The following is a 20,239-nucleotide window of genomic DNA, read 5'->3' as shown; positions in this document are numbered from 1 at the left end:
GGTACACAAAGGCCAAAGTTAGTTCCCAAGACTGAATAAATTATCCCAGTAAAATAACTGAATCCAGAAAACCTCTTAAAAGAAAACCTGACCAGTTGTCAAACAATATGCTGGTGGAATGGGTTTTTTTTTTGCCTATTTCCGCAGAGTTCCCTTTTACACATGTGCACTCCCTTCACCCAATATTAACCTGGTGTACAAATCTGGTGAGGTTTCCATGATTGTGTAAAAAAACATTTTGATGCCTTTTGAAGGAGGTCTGCTGTGTAAACTCAGTGGCTTGATCTCCAGCAAGGGAAGATTTCTGGGAGGAATGGAATACCTCGTATCCCTATCTTTAGCTGCCAATAGAGGAGAGGTGTGGCCTTCATTTAGCTGCCATTAGAGGAGAGGTGTGGTTTTGCGGTCTCTCACCACCCCTTTCCACTTGGGTGAAAGTTTGGGTGCATAAACTATTATGTTAGTGGTTGGGAAAGGACCAGTGTGGTGGGATGCAGCATTATATCCAGTAATGGGGTCATGTGAAGATATGGGAAGGGTTTGCCACTCATTCACCCTTCTGCTCCCTATGGAAAGGAGGTGAGGCCCAGCAATAAGGGCAACATCTGGACAGTGAGAAGTGGTACATCTCGTGTCTGTACTCTGCAAATACTTTACAATTTATGTGACTGACTGTATATTGTCATGTCCTCTTAGATCCATGCAGGAAGGGAAGAGAGTTGGAGGGCTTTTATGATGGGTACACACAATGCAATTTTCCATCAGATTGACATTCAAATCAATTATTTCCGACAGGTCCGATCTGATTTCCGATCTTTTTTTGATCAATTTTGCATAGATGTGATCGGAAAATTGTTCAGAAAAACTATTGGAACTCAGATCAGACCTGTCAGAAATAATCAATTTGACTGTCAATCTGATGGAAAATAGCATTGTGAGTACTAGGCATTAGGGTGAAGTACATTTAGGGCTTGGGTTGGCATCAGCATTTTGCTATGGTTGCTGGTTGTTGGTTTGTGTTATAGGTCCATCTGGGACAGTTCCCGTTTGTAAACCCCATTATTTGTAATTCCTATGTTCCTCTTTTTGACACATCTGTTCTTCTTCTTTATCTAAAATTTATATGAATGTTTCAAAGTGTGTGTGTTAGCTTCTCTAATCTCTAAATTATTGTATCAGTTACTTTGTACTGATATTTGTAGGGTTAGAACAATGATAGTAAAAGGGAGTAGTGGAGTAGTGTGGCTTGAAATGTTAAATGATCTTCTGTTAATACATTTCTCTTTGTGTGTCAGCCAGGAGGGTTGGTTCAAAGGGTATCTAGACATGTATTAGAATTTGTACTAGAATAGTATTTTATACTCTGAATGATGTTCCTCTTTCTCATCTCAGAAAGTTGGCAGGCGTGATTTGTAGTTTCACCTCTCCTGGGCAGTGCTGCTCATCCAGATTCTGGATTCCTGGTAACCCGGATATCCGAACTTTTTTCAGCTATCCGACCGGATTTGGATTCTGGATACCTGGGCCCAAATTCGGATAGCAAACCGCAGATATTTGGTCACATACCCGGATATCCGTAGATATCCGTCGGATATCCGAATGCGGATACTGTAACCATGGAGATGACGTCCATGATGTCACTGAGGCAATCAGAGGGCTCTCAGCCTAAGCCCAAGCAACCAATCATAGAGGGGAACCTTGGCCAGTCCCTCCTGTATATAAGGAGGGGGGCCATGAGGAAAAATCGTCCTTGCTTGTGACTGCACACTGAGAGACACTCCAGTGCTGTTTGGCTAAGCAAGTGCATTATCACGCTGTTAAACCCAGTGTTTTTGAGTGGAAACACCTTCACTACACTACTGTTATATTGTGTTGTAGTTAGCTAGCCTGTGTAATTTGTTAGTGTCAGTCAGTCAGACTTTGAGCTGCAGCAGCTGCTAGTTAGGTTCTGTGTCTGTGTGTGCTGTGCACAGTCCAGGCCTCCTGCTGCTGGCTGGCCTGCTATTAACCTTAGCTAGCTAGTAGTTGCAGTATAGGTAGGATTACTGTGTTATTGTGTAGTTACTGCAGTGTTATTAGTTTTTAGAGAGTAGTACTGTGTTAGCTAGTAGCTACTACAGATTATTGCTGTGCTGCTGACTGAGCAGTGAGCAGTGTCAGTGTGTCTTGTTCTACTCTGCTGTCTGTCACTCCGTGCTCATTCAAAGTCCAAGCCCGCTATTCATAAAGTACAAGTACCACACACATCATCTGTGACATCACATATCTTGTACTATGTCTGGCACTGGCAGCCGGGGGAGGGTCAGCAAGGCCAAGAAGATGAGAGGGAGCAACATTGCGGCCTGTGTCAGCAGTTCTGCCGCATCAGTCTCTATTCCGCAGCTACCCACTGGCCATCCAGCTGTTAGGGGGAGTCATGCTGCAGAGACGCAGCAGCGTGTAGCGGCCATTTTCAAGCAGGGTCAGCGGCGCAAATTGGAGGAGAAACACACCGCGCCTGTGATACAGCTGATGGATGACGAGCAGGCCACCACCAGCTCTACAAAAGACATTCTGGGCGCAATGGGCTTTGTGGAAGAGTCTGAGATGGTGACGGTAATTGTTGCGGGGGGGGGGAGTCCATCCATGATGTGTCAGCAGAAGAGGAGTTTGGGGGCCCCAATTGTGGCAGTACGACCGCTTCCTGGAACCTCTCCTTTTTAATGTTTTACCTGTGCCGTGGTACCAACACTAGGTGCCATAGTGATTATCTGAACACAATTGCTGTGTAATTTTTTGGAGGTGTCCGGCCTGAAAACTGTCATGTCCCAGTTGTGCGGTTGTCCTGTCCTGCTGTTAATTGACAGCTTTTTTTTTGGGGGGGGGGGATTTTAAGTCCCCACATAATCAATTAGTGTTTCCCTTTAAAAAAACATGATGCTACATGCCTCATTTACCCTAAAAAACCTTTTAGAAGCAATTTAAAGGCCACTTCCGGTTTAGCTATCCGGATATCCGAATCCGCCCGGATACCCCGGATACTGAGGTCGGATATACGATTTGGATCGCAAAATTTTGAACTCGGATATTCGACCCAGATCGGATATCTGGGTATCCGGATCCGAATTGGATCCGGATTTTGAAAAGGGGTATTCGAGCAGCACTGCTCCTGGCCACTTTGGCTTGTATTCATTGCCCCTTAGCTTCCCACCTCTGGGAATTTCTATTGTTACATACCTTTGTAAGCACATAAGAACAGTCACCATTGAAGTTGTAATGTGTGGCATCAAATGAAGTGATGTGAGAACCTCCCTCAACTGCACAGGTTCCTTGACAGTCTTTTTCTGAACAACTCCATTTTCCTTGCGAGCAGGTGCTGCACAGAGCAACAAAAGTTTAACAATGTCAATAAATAATGACTTAATTTTTATAGTTGCAGTTACCTTTATTTACAATAACTATACAGTACATGTTATGTCTTAATGAACAAATAGCCTCCTCAATATAAACTGAGCTTAAAGTGTACCCGAGGGGGTGCAGGGGGGCACATGGGACACAGATGCATGTTCCCTTCTCTATGACATGTCTCTGTGCCCCTCCTGCACTGCTCTCTGCCACCCCCCGTGCCACACTCTTCTCCTGCCCCCCACTCCCCTCCTGAGACTGGTAACAAGCAGGTCGTCGGCAGGTGACGGGGAAAAAGCATCCCTTGCAGGAGAGCTACTCCAGCAAAACCCACACTATGCTAATTGGGCAGCTCTGCCTCTTTTTGTGTTGGTCACTTGCAACAAGCATGCAGCCAGTGTATTCAGATCAGAGACAAAGTAGGTGACCTGCATGCTCATTCTGGGCCCTTGACTTCAAATATCAGAGAAAGAACATCTGCAAAGGGCCTTATGCAGTGCAGTGGCTGAATAGAGTAATGGTTAAGGGCTTTGCCTCTGACACCGGAGACCACAGTTCTGCCTGTTCAGTAAGCCAGCACCTATTCAGTAGGAGACCTTGGGCAAGACTCCCTAACACTGCTACTGCCTATAGAGCGAGTCCTAGAGGCTGCAGCTCTGGCGCTTTGAGTCCACCAGGAGAAAAGCGCGATATAAGTGTTCTGTGTTTGTTTGTTATTGGGGGTTTTGTTTTCTTTTTGTTTGGTTCACTGCCTCTGAGAATTTTTTCTATATTATAGCTCGACAGGAAGTAGGAAAATCTCTCCAAGAGTGACATAGACATAAAAAAGAGAAGAAAAGTGTTAGAATCCCTATCTAGTTTCTATTGCTGTCACTCGTTTCATATCCCTAGGGCTACCGCTATTCAAATTAAAACGACAAAGCATCACATTGGTCCACGGGTGAGGAAGGGAGGAGAAATAAACAGAAGCAAGCCCACCCTATGCAGGAACGAGGACATCAAAAATTACCCCAAAAGTTTTTTAACCCCTATCCATATGATCAAAACTATATCTGAGCTGGACTTTAGTTCTACTTTATAGATAGATATAGAATGCCAATGCCATAGCTAGATGGATAAACACACAAACCAGCTTCTACCTGAAAAGGTGACAAATAATAATTTACCATGATTGACATTGCACAGAATATCCAGTGCCTGATGAGTAGACCTTTCCATTGAATGTACAGGAACACTGCTGCTGGGCTATACAGCCGGTATTGTTAATGTCATCAAAGACAGTTCCTGAAAAAGAAAGATACAGTAAGGAACTATATATAACTGAATATAACTCATATGCTAGCACACTGAGCATAGCTTAAAGTAAGTGTGCTACAGAAGTAATCCCATACCAACAGGACAGAAGCAGCCATCGATACAATGGTTGTCGCAGACTGCAGAGCGTTCGGGGTTGCTGCATGTATTGGGACATGGGCTTCCACACTCTCGGTACTCTAAGTTGTAGTTACACTGCAGAGCTGCAAAAAAAAAGAATCAAAACTGTTTGTTAAAACATGGAAATGCTCTGTAATTCACTGATATAAATCCTTGCGTAAAAGCTGTCCTGGGGTGTACATGTAACTAAGGCGCCAAGAAATGTGGGTGCAGGGTGAAGCCAAAAAAGTCTCACCCTACTCCTACAAAAGTCCTGGCGGCATTAATTACTATTCCTCCTCCAGGCTGCTTTGGATTTTGGATGTCAGCTACTGTTGGCGGCCAAATTATGCTGTTTTCATCGTAATTTGGCAGCAGTCTCTTGACAGCACCAAAATTACTGCCTGAGCGCTGCTATAGCCGTAATTCCTATATTGGCCTATGGCAGCGCCTCTTGTGCCCAAATTTCCTTTAGCCTGACTGAGTTCTAGTTGCAACTAAACAATAGATATCAGTCAGTTTTGTGTGACTTGGGCAGTGGATACTTGCATTTAGAATATTTGCCAGTACTAATGAAGAGTAGGAACGAAGAACTGCAGCAATTTCCAGTCTTTAGGTGTATACATGCACCCAATGACTGGCCAATTTTACCACTTCCATGTAACACCCGAGCTTAGCTACACAATTGGTTCATACTAGCAGTGGCTGGACTGTGTAATGGTTGCTCTGCCTCTGACACAGGAGACCAGGGTTCGAATCTCGGCTCTGTCTGCTCAGTAAGCCAGCACCTATTCAGTAGGAGACCTTAGGCAAGTCTCTGTAACACTGCTACTGCCTATAGAGCGCGTCCTAGTGGCTGCAGCTCTGGCGCTTTGAGTCCGCCAGGAGAAAAGCATGATATAAATGTTATTTGTCTTGTCTACTACATAAAGGTGTTATGTTCTCTATTTTTCTTCCATTTTACATAATCTGTCAACTTGTGTAGGTGGCAGATATTCTATAGACAATGAATGACGTAGCTGAGTATGTAAAAATACAAAGCATGCCATGCCATGGTAAAATCTTGACAACTATAATGAAGATATGTCATATATAAATGAATTACTATATTGTACTGTTACTTATACTTTATGTTCTTGAGATACAATTTACATTTAGCAGTAGTTTTGCTTAGACAGACTTACGGCACAGCTTGTCACTCCTCCAGTTCTGGGGTGTCCCTCCAGCATGGGCACACTGCCTGGAATACTCAGTGAAGGTGTTACAGAGGCAGAAGCCAGTGGCATTTTGAGCACATCGGCAAAGATCCTGAACACAGGCATTGATGTACAAGGAGGGGTCTACAAGGCTGTTACAGGATGAAAATGCTGAGCTGCTCAGGATAACCTCACACATTTTTCTCTGGAAGGCAAAAAAAAGCACGTTATTTTGTGCACACATACAGAACAGCGACATAACGGCAACGGGAGCAGCCCCTGCAACAACATGGTTAAGATCCATAGGGGTCCTCAGCTTCTAACTCTCTCTCTCTCCAATACAGGGGCACCCCTTGGCCACAGTTGAAATGTGTGGGGGAAGCCATTGTAGCCACACTGTTATGAGAAGTCACCAAAGCTGGATTTCTGGAAAGGCTACAAAGGCCCAGGGCTTGGGTGGCTACAGCCCAAAGGGGAAACTGAACATGAAATAGGGGTTTCTGCAGAACATGGTAAACAACACATGAAAAAGGGAAGCTGGTGCTCAAAAGAAAATGAGAGAAAGAAATGAAAGAGAGGAGCTGCATACATCAATGCTACACATGGAAGAGGGCGCTGCACATGGCATGGGAGGGTGCTGCTTCTCATGGAAGGGGAGCCCCAACATACTTGGCCTAGGGGCGGTAAAAGTATAAATCCAGCCTTGGTAGTCACTGTGGCCGTACTCATTATTTAACCACTAGCAGATGGTTTCCCTGACAGTGGGCTTCACCACGAGGGAAAGGGAGGTGTGAATGTAGGGAGCCCCACCCTAGTTTTGCTAGAGGGTTGCTTGATCTGCATTTACATCCTTGATACAGAACAACAACATAAGTGGCTGTTGCAGATTAATAAGGTCTGTGCTAAATCCTTTCATTAGCTTGAATCTGAGTAACATGTGTAGATAGTTTCAAGGTCTTACAGCGTCTGTGCAGTTGTCCTGGAACTGGCCAATCAGGTCTTGGCATGATTCTGTTGGTCCGTTCAACTTCTGCATATTTCCAAATTGGAGAGGAGTCAGTTTAGCATCTGAAAAAAATGGCAGTTTTGTTATGTGTGCGTCTCAATTACATATTTTAACGCTTCAACATATATCAAAGACCTGCTTATAAAAATGGAAACCAGTTGATCACCATGGAAAAAAATACCGTTGAAATAACACTAATTTCCAGAGGGACCTCGATTCATCAAAGCCAAGGCTGTTCGATAAAAAAAACCTGCAGTTGGTATTTTAGACTTTTGTGTGCTAATTCAACAATATTTTTACAGGTGTGGTAGAAGTTCAGAAATTTACGGAAACCCATTGACAAAAACCTGTTAGTAACAGCAGAAGAGTCTCTGTTGTTACACACTGTTCTCCGTGCAGTGAGGGCATTACAATAGTAAGAGGCATCCTGACATCCCTTTAGATGTACATGTTTGTTTTACTGCCTCTGCTCCCTCTAAATCTGCGCTGAATCTGTCCCATTAGTCTTTCTTAACATTTTGTTCAATTGCCACAGCTTAGATGAACTGCCAAGAAACATCTACACACTACACATCATGCTTAGGTGATTTCCCAGTATCTCCTCTGCATATTCAAACAGGAATGGAAGTGGTTAAACTGCCGAAGGGAGGCAGGGGAAACATCTTTTGTTCTTTTCTCTCTGCTAGCTGCCTGGGGGGGGGTAGGAAAACTAGACCCTCCCGCAAAGCCTGCACTTCCTATCAAGGAGGAGACAAGGGCTTGCAGGAGAGAGAGAACTGTCCCTATTGACTCCCTGTGGCTTTCAGTCAAAGGGATATCCACACGGAAGCCCTTCTAAGCTGGTTTTCGCAACCTCTGAACAGCCGGTAATGATTGAACACATTCCTGTGTTTTACCGCATGCTGTAACCTTGATGAATTGACATTTACTGAAGTTGGTAATTTACCTCACTGCTCTATAATTTCAGCTTGTCATGCAGTAACAGCTTTGATGAATTGCTTTTTTCCTAAGTGCTCGGTAAACTCAGCTGTTTTTAGCATTACTGAATGTGGTAATGCTTGATAAATCGAGGCCAATGACTTTTAGTGGTGATTAGAAAAAAAAAAATACTAGTTCTTTTATATGGGATCGCCATCTGTGATTGATACTTTTCTGTGACGATCACCAGATAATAGTGATATTCACCATATTTATAAAGGGTCTATAAAGTCACTTTAAAAAATTGGGATCCCTATTGGGTTCAGTGGAGAACAGCATGTTTTCTTGTTCACTTTTGCCACAAATTGCCACTTGAAGAGTAACTGTTAGGCATAAAATACTTAATCATTTATTGCAGGCTAGGACCAGCGCATTTTCGTCTGATCTGTGCTGCGTGGGCTCTCCAGCCCACAGCACAGATCAGGAGGCACGCAGGGCGATCAGATTTCCCCCCTTCTTTCCCCACTAGGGGGATGACCTGCTGGGGGGGTCTGATCACTGTTGCTCTGTGTGGCCGAGCGGGGGGGGGGGGCTCCTCAGAGCCCCCCTCCGCAACGATTTTCCACCTCGCTCCCTTTCCCTCCCCTCCTTCCCCTGGGCGGCACAGGACGGCGATGCGTCCTGCGCCGCCTCTGATGGGTTTCAGCCTATCAGATGCCCGCGATCCCCGGCCAATCAGAGGCAGGGGATCGCCAATCTGCTTTACGGCACTGCTGCGCAGCAGCGCCGTATGATGTAAGCAAAGGGGATTTCTTCCCCACGTGTTTACATTTCGCATGTGGGCCGCGATCGGAGGCTCACATGCTGTTCACGGAGACACCCTCCGTGAACTGACATGCCATGCAAAACCACTTAAGACCTGCCGCCGCCTATCGGCGTCAGGCGGTCATTAAGTGGTTAAATTGGTAAAAAGGATGCTAACAAGGCAATTCAAAAGTTTATATCAATGTTACTTTTTTCCCAGTTAGCTTTTCTTTCCTCATGCCCCCAGGCTCTAACAGCGTACGCAGATGCAAAAGAGAAGTGACATGCAGGCTGAATCAGCCTGATTGGCTGAAGCCTCTGTCACTCACGTCTCTCCTCTCTCTTATTGGCCGCCGGGACTCCCCTTCTCTGTGTGGTCGAAGCGGCAGCTAGGGGGGCCAGAGGCTGTCTCCTGTTACTGGCCTCGGCCCCCCTCCTCCAGTGACATGTCCCCCCATCTCTCCGTTCTCCTGTCGCATCTGCCGGCCGCCGCCGCATTCCCCCTTTTCCCCGTGCTGCACATCGGGGAAGAATAAAGGCGGCGCACACAAACTCACCTACTAATGGTGCCAGGCGCTGCAGTTCCCTTCTATTCTCTCTGCACTACCGCCGGCTATAGTGCAGAGAATAGATGGGAACGGCAGCGCTTGGATCCATTAGTAGGTGAGTTTGTGCCAGCTGCATTTATCCTCCCCGCTGTGCTCAAAATCAGTGCGGGGAGGAGAGGATCGGCTGGGGGAAAATCTACCATGAGACAACAAGATGGCCACTGGGAGGAGGAGGAAAGACATTGAGAACACAATGAAAAATAAATGGCATCTAGTACGTGTACAGTACAATACATCTGTTATGTAAGTAGAGCAAGTATTTATCTACTTACATGTGTTTTTTTGGCTGGGCTTATTATGGCTAACAGTTGCTCTTTAAAAAAATGGAGGTCCAAGGTTACAATACAAATCAATGGGCTATGGCTCACCACTATTTTTTAATGCCAAGCTGAAAACTGAAACTTTACTTTTTTTATTAGCATATGTCATCATCGGCAGCTCCATTCAAGTTAACTGGAGGTTTGGTTCGGCTTTTTAAAGTAATTAAAGGGTAAAAAAAGGGGGGGCATTCAAAGAAATGGTGATCAGCAATCAAACTACAACTTCTTTATAAATCGCCCCCCTCCCCCCCACACAAAAAAAAGAAAGATCACAGTATATCTTACTGTTTGAAATAAACTCATTGTAGATGGGTATGCCATTGAAGTCACCACACAAACCACAAGTCTGATTGGCGAATTTTGGATCCAGCTCGAGCTAAACAGAAAACAGAAATGTTTATTTTAAGTGAAAACCATACAGAAACCCAAAAAAGCATACAAGTATGATATTAAATATACAATACAGTAAATTATTGCATCCTGATGCAATGTTAAAGAGGAGCTGTCAGCCATACTATGGCAGGAAAAAAAACGACATATAAAAGTAGATAAATACTTGCTCTACTTACATAACAGGTGTATTGCACTGTCCATGTGTTGATTTCAGTGAATTTTATAAAATAAAAAAAGGTAAATAGAGAGAATTCTGTTAGCTGGAAGGGGCCATATTTAGTCCCTCCAGCTGAAGCCAAGGCTGACGTCAATTCCTCCCTTACTCCCCCCTCCTCCCCACAGCAATAGCGAGCACCACATCAGTGGCATCCTCGCATCCATGAGACCCCACCCCCCCCCCCAGCCCTGCTACTATATCCATAGGGATTCCTCTGTATTTACCCTCAACCCTGCAACATGCCTGCTCGTCCCACAGCATTACAGCACTTAGTTGGGAAGAATAAATGCAGCTCCATTGCCTGGAACCATGTTGAGGTGAGTTTGTGTGCACTGCATATATCCTTCCCCGATAAGCTCTACAATGCTGCGGGACGAGCGTCAAGCAGCGATGCTACAGGGTTCTGGGTAAATGCAGGGAATTCCTATGGAAATGGGAGCAGGGCCGGGGGTCCCCTTGGATGCGAAGGTGCCCACTGCCCACTGAAGCGGCGGAGATGCCTATTGATGTGGCTGGAGGGAGGGGGCAGACGGTGGCAGACACGAAGGCAGCCAATGAGAGGAATAGGCGTGAGAGTGACACAGGCTGCAGCCAATCAGGCTGAACTAGCTGTGTCTGTGGAGAAATGGAGAAAAGTAAAGGAGAACTCCCCTCGCCCAAGCCTGCACTGCAACTTTTCTTTTGCGGCTGATTACTGCGTACTAGTAAGAGCTGGGGACATGAGGATTAATATCTGCAATTAAAAAAGTAAGATAGAATTGGAAGTTAGGCATTGCCTTTTTAGCATTCCTTATATCTGTTCAACAGATAGAAATAGAGAATTGATTTTGCTTTTCATGCCTAACAGTTACTCTTTAAGGCTTCTTGCACACAGGGACGTTACAGGCGCACGTTAGTGCAGCCTGTAACGCTCCCCCAACGCACAGCAATGTAACACAAGTGGACTGTTCACACTGCCCACGTTGCGTTACATTGTAACGCAGCAAAGTGCTGCATGCTGTGCGTTCTAGGCGGCTAAGCCGCGTTAGACTGTTTGCACATGCTCAGTCATGTTGCGGAGGAGGGGAGAGCGGCCAGGCACATGGCTAACTAACATTCACTGCACTCAGTGACGTGCAGTGTTTACTTCCTGGAGCAGCCGGTCTGTGTGGCGATTGGCCGGGCGGGACCACGTGATGCCGCATGCGTTCAAGAGTATGCATCACGGCATCACAGACGCCAGAGTGAGCTGTACAATGCGGCTCACTCCGACGTCCACACCAGAGAGCACCAGGCCCTACAATCAGGAGCTAGCACATTCAAAGTAATACTTTATTGGTTCCGTAAACTTACAAGAATACAATAAAGTATTACTTTGGATGTGCCAGCTCCTGATTGTATTGCATAGTACATAGATACATAAGATGTGAATAATTCCAAATTGATGCAAATTTTATTTTAACTTTATGCAGCTTGGAAGTGGACCAATCATATTCAGCAAATGAAAAAAACAACAACTTTTAAATGAATATTACCAAAATTGCATCATCTTCGTTCCACATAAAGTCCAGACCAAGCTTGGCCACAACTCTAACGTAAATTCCATTTCTTTCTATCTGTATTCCTGAGAAACTGTATGGTAGGTCCACCCTGGAGACAAACAGAAGCAAAGTGTACTTGTTATATTGGTGTGCAAGCGCAATGCTTACTGCTAGAGTGAAATAGCTAAATCCATACTGAACACAAACGTCACAACTTTCATAGAGTAGTTACAATGCAGGAAAATGCAAATAGAGTTTATGCATTTGTGCAATGGCTGGCTTCATGGCATTACTATACTTAAAGGGGCACTATGGCGAAAAATTGTACATTTTAAAATATGTACAAACATAGACAAGTTAAAAGTACATTTTTTCCAGAGTAAAATGAGCCATAAATTACTTTTCTCCTATGTTGCTGTCACTTACAGTAGATAATAGAAATCTGACAGAAGTGACAGGTTTTGGACTAGTCCATCTCTTCATAGGGGATTCTCAGCAAGGCTTTTATTCTTTATAAAGATATTCCCTAAAAAGAATTTAAACAATGAACTGGCCAGCTTCCCTGCTAGCTACACAGTTTTTTGGCAGTTGGACAGAGCAAAGCTAAGTGCTTTTGAAAATAAATAAATCCCTGAGAATCCCCCATGAAGAGATGGACTCGTCCAAAACTTGACGCGTCTGTCAGATTTCTACTACCTACTGTAAGTGAGTGATCTCCTTAAAAAACAGGCAGCGGTCACTGTAGACACAGATGCAGTGGTGCTCGGATACCCCTTTTCAAAATCCGAATTGATTCGGATCCGGATACCCAGATATCCAGATCCGAATCGGATATCTGAATCCAAACTTTCTGATATTCACGTACATGCGGATATCCGAAAGCATTATCCGGGATATCCGGGCGGATTCGGATATCCGAATAGAAAACCGGAAGTGACCTTTAAATTGCTTCTAAAATGTTTTTTAGGGTAAATGAGGCATGTAGCATCATGTTTTTTTTTAAAGGGAAACACTAATTGATTATGTGGGGCCTTAAAATCCCCCCCCCCCCCCAAAAAAAAATGGCTGTAAATTAACATCAGGGCTAGGTTCCAGACAGCGGTTGTGCAGCCCACATTGTGTCCAAAGTCCAACCGCACAACTGGGACATGACAGTTTTCAGCCCGGACACCTCGAAAAAAGTACGCCGCAATTGTGTTTTGGGTTAAATATAGGTGGTATCAGTGGACTGTGGCACCCTGGCGGTGTGAGCAGCACAGGCAGCAGGAGCAGGGCAATGCAGCAGCAGCAGGTGTAACGTGTGCCAGGAGCTTGCCGGACGTGGCACATGTACGTGGCACGTGTACCTGGCACGTGTACGTGGCACGTAGCGTTGGTGGTACCACGGCTGTAAAAAAATTGTGAACCAGGCGGCTTAGTTAGTAATAGTTAATCAGGAGGAGCCAGGAGGTTGTGGTGGTGGTGGTAAAGGGTGGTAAGGCAGGCATAGTGATTCCCAGCCACTTCATGTCACCCTCTTGCCAACAACAGGGAAAGACTCGCCCAACAAGGTCTGGCTGAGTTTTTTCCTTGCACGGGAAGCGGTGTGAGGAGCAGAGGAGGCCACTGAGGACTGGCTGCCTGAACATGCCTTAGTGTCGGCAGGAGTGGCAGAGGGGGTTCTGGTGCTCCGAGTCTGACCACTGCCAGCGCCAGCTTGCTTCAGCTACATGATGTGGGGTACTTGTACTTTATTAAAATCAGGGTTGGACTTTAAAGCAAATCAGCACGGAGTGACAGACAGCAGAGGAGAAGACAATAGTGCACACTAACTGTCACACTGACACTGCTCAGCACAGCAGTTCTGTAGTAAGCTAACACAGTACTACTACTCTATCAACTAACCAGCACTGACTGCATTACTAACTACACAATAACACAGTAATCCTATTCCCTAACCTATACTGTAGCTAAGGCTAATAGCAGGCCGCAGCTGGCCTGGTCTGTGCATAGCACACACACAGACACAGGACAGGACCTATAGCAGCACACACTCTGACTGTATTAAATCAAGCTAGCTACCTAATAAACAATAGAACAATAGTTTAGTGATAGTGAAGGTGTTAATAACTGAAAAGCTTTAGGTTTATCACTGTATACAGCACTTGCTAGGCCAACAGCACTGGAGCATGTCTCTCAGTGAGCAGTCACAAGCAAGGATGAGATTTCTCATCATGGCACCCCTCTTTAATAAACAAGGGGGTTGGCCAGGGTTTCCTTCTGTGATTGGGTGCTATGGCTTAGGCTGGGAGCCCTCTGATTGGCTCAATGAGGTCAGGAGGGGCTGGCCAGGGTTCCCTTCTGTGATTGGTTGCTAGGGCTTAGGCTGGGAGCCCTCTGATTGGCTCAGTGACGTAATGGGCGTCATCTCCATTGTTACAGTATCCGAATTCGGATATCCAACGGATATCTGACTGGGTATCCGGATTACGGATAAATATTCACGTAGTGCTATTCGGATTTGCACAGAAATCCGGAATCCGGATCCAAGGTCGGATAGCTGAAAAAGTTTGGATTATCTGGGTAGTTCGGATACCCAAAATCCAGATGAGCACCACTGCACAGAAGTTCCTTACAAAAGTTTTCTTGTCAAGGTAGAGGTTGATGGCCCATGCAAGGGGTTTTCCTAACCAAAACTTAGGCATTCCTCAGAAAACAGGCAGAAGACCTTTTGGAGAAGTTTTTTCAAAACAATAGGCATGCCTTAGACTAGAGGCAGAAAGCCCTTTGAGGAATCTTCCTAAAGCTTCGTACTCACTGCCCGACGGGTCCTGCGACATCGCCCTGATGACAGTCGTTAGTAAAGCCTCTTCCTGTTGGCGGGTGCACACGACGTCAACGCTAAACCCAGGGAGCGAGCGAGACTTCAAGCAATCATGGTACTCATCAGGTATCTTAGCAATCCGATCCACCTTGACAGTCGTTATTGCAAGGCAACACTAAGCGACGATACGTGGTAGTGCGTCTGTACCCACTTCACGATATCGTGGTAAACAAGGCCCGGTGCTCAAAAAATCGTTGGTCAGCGGGAAAATCGGCGGGAAAATTGCGACATGAGTACTTAGCTTAAAAAATATAGACAGGCGGGGCGTGGCTTGCACATGGCGGAGTGAGGACGCAAGGCTCTGGAGCTCCCGCCACTACACTCTTCTACAGCATTCAAAAGCTATATTTCAGCACAATTCCCCTCACATGGGATCATCTAAGAAGAGGAAGAGTAAGCAAACTCCATCACGGCACAATTCATCCAGAATCACCCGCTTCTTAAGGCCGCTGGAGAGACGCCTCGCAGAGGCCGAGAGATCTAATATGGCTGCCACGAGCCCACAGGCCTCAAACGCCTCACCGCTGCCGCAACACCAACAAAACACCAAGGTGCAGCAAGGAAACTCCCCTGACAAACCCTCAGACTCTCCCCACTCTCGGGCGGACACTTCATTAACAGGAGACACTACTTACCAAGTTGCCTCTCCATAGCGGTCTCCCGCGCTAGATCACTCCAAGATTGCCGCGACACCCAGCCAGGCCACACACGCACCCGGCTCGCCTCTTCTTCTCCACAACGAGAACCCACAGCAGCGCTCCCCCTCCATCGCAGACTCCCAAACCTCCCGGCAATCTCCATTGGATCCACACCCACCGGTCAGAGGTAACCGTAAAGCCAGCTCGGCTCCTCCATCGCCCACAGCTTCTGATGGCGCAGATTCATACATGGAGGTAGAGCTGCATGACTATGTACGCTCCCTCCCAACAAAGCAGGACTTTGAGCGCTTGATAATTCGCATGGAGTCAGCTTATAAAAGAGAAATGACGGACTTCAAACAGGAGGTGAGTCACATTGTTTCTAGGGTGAAGGGGGTAGAAAAGCGACAATACTCCCTAGAAGAGCGCTTAGATAAACAGCAAGAAGCCATTGATAACAATGCACAGAACATTAACTCAGTCATCCTTAAAATGGATGACATGGAAAATAGAAGCAGACGCAATAATATAAGAGTCAGGGGCTTGCCTGAAGCCACACATCAAGAGGACATTACGGCCACTTTGGAAGGTATCTTTAATCAGATTCTGAAAGCCCCCCAAGACCACAAAATAGAAATTGATAGGGCACACCGTGCCCTAGGGCCTCCCTCCTCTGATCCCCAGAGACATCATCTGCAGAGTCCACTACTATAAGGAGAAGGAGGAGATCATGAACGCAGCAAGGAAGCAAGGGGACATTGATTTTGATGGGGCCAAAATACAACTACTAGCAGATCTTTCCAGCCTCACACTCCAACTACGGAAAGCCGTACGTCCCTTACTGGAAGCTCTACGAGACAAGGAAATACCATATAGTTGGGGTTATCCGTTTGCTCTATTCATCAAACATGAAGGGAAATCTGCTGTCTTCCATTCACCCCATGATCTAAGGAAAGTACGATCTACTTTTGATTTGCCTCTTATCAAGTTGCCGGACTGGCCACTTCACCTGCCTGCTCCTCCTAGCCCTCCGAAAGATAGATGGGAAATGGTAGATAGATGCCCTTCCTCTCGCTTGCGAAGGTCTCCACTACAATAGATCTTTCTACTAGAACCCTTCAATAATTTACATTGTTCATAATGACTTGATGTGACTGGATCTGAGTGTTCTTAATGCGAGGGGACACACCTACAATACACAATACATGTGCTGCACAGTGCCAGGCGCTACAATTACCTCTAGCTCGCATAGAATATACAGGCTGTTTATTTAGGTTATCTACGTGAAACATTTGGATGACTGAATTATATAATACCGTTGAACTCTAATAGTTGTTCCTCTCTATTAGTTACTTCATGTTATAAACATTATGTGTGGTTTATAGCTTTAATACACCTATGGTTTTACTCATAGATACATTAGTAATGTTCTAAATGGAGACTGATGGCACCTATAATGTAGCACTATAACCTAGTGATATAAAAGTGTGCATTATTTGAGGCCCCCTCTAGGGGATAGAGCCCCACTGTTATTATTGTATTTGATTACATGAGTGTCTGGCGGGTAGCTCCTGCTTCACTCGAGATGTGCCTCCACACCCCACCAATCAGGGCTGTGGCTCTGGGTGCAACGATTGTCACCCGGAGTACAGCGGTTGTTACTCCTGATTACCAATCATTCACACATAGGTTTAACCTAGTCTGTGTTTTGTTCTTTTGTTTGTCTCTTTTTCCCCTTTTCTCATGTCTATTTCTTTTCTATCTTGTTTCAGGTGGGGACCTCATGGTCACTGTATTGCATACTGTTGTTCTCAGGTGCTATCCTCATAGGTCAAACAGATGGCTGACATAACAATCACGTCCAATAATGTGAACGGTTTTAATGTTCCTCGGAAGCGCTCTCAGGTTCTGCACTACCTCCATAAACGTAAATCCTCCATAGTGGCACTACAGGAAACACACTTTAGGTCAAACTCGATACCACTTATCAAAGCTAACTGGTTCAACAGATGGTACCACAGCCGTAATCCTGATGGGAAATCTAAGGGTGTCTCTATTGGTTTACACAAGAACTTAAACTCTACCTTCATAAATGAACTTAAAGACACCCAAGGCAGATTTATTTTCATTAATATCCAAAGAGGTATAACCAAATACACAATAGCCAACATATATTTACCAAATCGCAACCAAGTACAAAAGCTTACCTCCTATCTTAATAAATTAACCCAATTCGCGGAAGGTTATATTATCCTCTGCGGAGACTTTAATTTATGCATTAACCCTACACTAGACTCCTCTACGCAAAAATCTTCTTTACCTAAGTCTGCCCTCCAACAGGCCAAACATAAATTACAATCTCTCTCTTTAGCTGATTCTTGGAGAGTTCTCCACCCATAGGAACGTGACTATTCCTTTTATTCTCATGTCCACAAGTCCCACAGTCGCATTGACTATGTTTTCCTCTCACAACCCCTACTAGACAGAAACTTGAGGGTGAACATGGGTAATAGGCTATGGTCGGACCATGCTCCCTTACATAGTACTTTCTCTATTGATTCTCGCACAGGTGCTTCTCTCCCATGGAGACTTAATGATAATATCCTAAGAGATGCTACATGTGTCCTAGACATCAAAAAAGCCATCGATAATTTCTCCATAGATCACCTGAACGACGATACCCCTCACAGCACTAAGTGGGAAGCCCTTAAATGTGTGCTCCGAGGCATTCTCATCTCCCATGGGGCTAGATTAAAAAGAGAAAAGGGGGCTCAAATCTCATTACTCCTCCAGCAAATCTCGGAACTGAAAGATGCTCTTAAAGCATCTACCTCACCCCAAGTGGAGCTAAATCTCTCTAACAAACGGCAGGCATTACTGTCCCTTCTAGATGAAAAATCCCTTTCAGATAGGGTTAGATTTAAAGGTCTCATGTATGAGCACGAAGGTAAATGTGGACGTCTGCTTGCTAGATACCTCCACCCTAAACTCAATAACTCCCAGATCTTTTCTATTACGCACCACAGTGGAACCAAACTACATAAGACCTCAGAGATAGCCAATGCATTTTGTGAATACTATGAGGCGTTATATAATATAAAAGGAAAATTTCATGATATGCAACCACCTGAGCTGAGCCAAAATCACATCCTACCTGGAGAAAACAAAAATCCCAACCATCCCTCCAGAATTGGTTGAAGGCTTAGATAAAGACTTTTCCCTTCTTGAATTATTAGCTAGTATTAGCTCATCAAAATCAGGCAAGAGTCCAGGCCCTGATGGGTTCACAAGTACGTTTTATAAAAAAATCAGAAACCAACTAGCCCCTATAATGCTCCAAGCATTTAACTCCATTTCCAAATCCCAATCTTTCCCGATGCAAACACTAACCACACACATTACAGTAATCCCCAAACCAGATAAGGACCCATCCCAATGTACCAATTATAGGCCAATTTCCCTGATCAATCTGGATCTTAAGTTTTACTCGAAAATTTTAGCTGAGCATCTAAAACCAATACTCCCTTCGATTATCCATAATGACCAGTCTGGTTTTATAATTAAGAGAGAGGCCAGGGATAATGTCCTCAAAACAGTATCTCTAATACATAGAGCACATAAGACCAAATCCCCATTATGCATAGTTTCGGTGGATGCAGAGAAGGCATTCGACAGGGTTCACTGGCAATTTCTTGAAGGCTCTTTATCTCAGATGGGGCTTGGACCAAAATTCATAGAGAGAACTATGGCCCTCTATGAGTCTCCTTCTGCCAGAGTTAAGCTCAATGGAGCCCTGTCGAGTGCCTTCCAGATTCGCAATGGGACAAGGCAGGGCTGTCCCCTGTCACCCCTTTTATATGTCATCTGTATGGAACATCTTGCAGTTGCATTACGAAATAATACATCAATTCAGGGTATAAAGGTGGGTGATTTGCACATAAAACTGGCCCTCTTTGCTGATGATCTCTTACTTTATATATCTAATCCCCATATAGCATTTCCCAATATCCTTCGAGAAATGTCTGAATTTGGTCACATGAGTAATTTCAAGATTAATCTCAGCAAAACTGAGGTTCTCAACATTTCACTAGCTCTGGAGGTAGTGCAGAACCTGTCTGGCTCCTTTCCCTTTCGATGGCAAAAGGATAAAATTAAATACCTGGGGGTACATCTGTCACGCAACCTGGATGATCTCTTTAGATTGAATTTCCCCCCTCTGGTCTCAAAAATTTCTAAAGATTTGGATGGATGGAGGTCGCATCACTTGTCTTGGTCTGGCAGAATCAATGTGCTTAAAATGGATGTTATGCCTAAGCTCTTATTTGTTATGCAAGCCCTACCGGTCTGGCTCTCAAGCTCTTTTTTGACTAAATTGCACACAGGATTTATGAAATTTATATGAAATGGAAGAGCACACAGAATTAACTATAAATTGCTTAGTCGCCCTAAGGGACGGGGTGGACTGGCCATGCCAGACATCCGTACCTATTATTATGCAACTCTCCTGACACAGATCTTCGATTGGTTCCAAAGTAAGGAAACTAAGCAATGGGTTATTCTCGATACTGCCTTTTCAGATGTAGATCCCAGAGCGTTATTATGCCAGACCTGACAGAGAGGCGATTTCTTACGCCCCTCAAATTCTACTGAAGGGTTGGGACTCTATTACAAAGCGTTATGGAATCTCTACAATACCCAGCCCCCTCACATCTCTCTTGGACAACCCTCAATTTGCAAAAGGAATGGAATCACCCTCAATTCTGGGTTGGAATAGAGCCTTCTGGCCTCAGGTTAGACATATTGTTAACAATACCACTTTGTTAGAGAGAAATGTGATGGGAAATCCTGATCTTAAGCCCAACATTGGTTGGTTCTTGTGGAGACAGGTTAAAGGATTCTACTCTTCACTAACCCCTAAGTCTAATCTCCATAGACCACTTACCTCGTTTGAATCCTTAT

At 44.9% G+C, this 20,239-nt stretch overlaps 1 protein-coding gene across 1 annotated transcript in view; it reads right to left on the bottom strand.

The window, feature by feature from the left end:
* The window catches only part of LOC137537852 (mucin-2-like), a 133,689-nt gene that overhangs the window by 101,197 nt on the left and 12,253 nt on the right, over positions 1-20,239 (bottom strand). Inside the window, exons 6-12 of the mRNA XM_068259803.1 lie at positions 11,774-11,888; positions 9,935-10,025; positions 6,955-7,061; positions 5,982-6,198; positions 4,776-4,901; positions 4,551-4,668; positions 3,217-3,355 (exon numbers count right to left, since the gene is read on the bottom strand). Of these exons, the coding sequence (XP_068115904.1) occupies positions 3,217-3,355; positions 4,551-4,668; positions 4,776-4,901; positions 5,982-6,198; positions 6,955-7,061; positions 9,935-10,025; positions 11,774-11,888 (913 nt within the window). The remainder of the gene's footprint in view (positions 1-3,216; positions 3,356-4,550; positions 4,669-4,775; positions 4,902-5,981; positions 6,199-6,954; positions 7,062-9,934; positions 10,026-11,773; positions 11,889-20,239) is intronic.

The sequence above is a fragment of the Hyperolius riggenbachi genome, chromosome 11 (assembly GCF_040937935.1).
Source record: "Hyperolius riggenbachi isolate aHypRig1 chromosome 11, aHypRig1.pri, whole genome shotgun sequence".
Taxonomy (NCBI): Eukaryota; Metazoa; Chordata; class Amphibia; order Anura; family Hyperoliidae; genus Hyperolius; species Hyperolius riggenbachi.
This window is presented reverse-complemented; position numbering and strand designations above follow the sequence as displayed.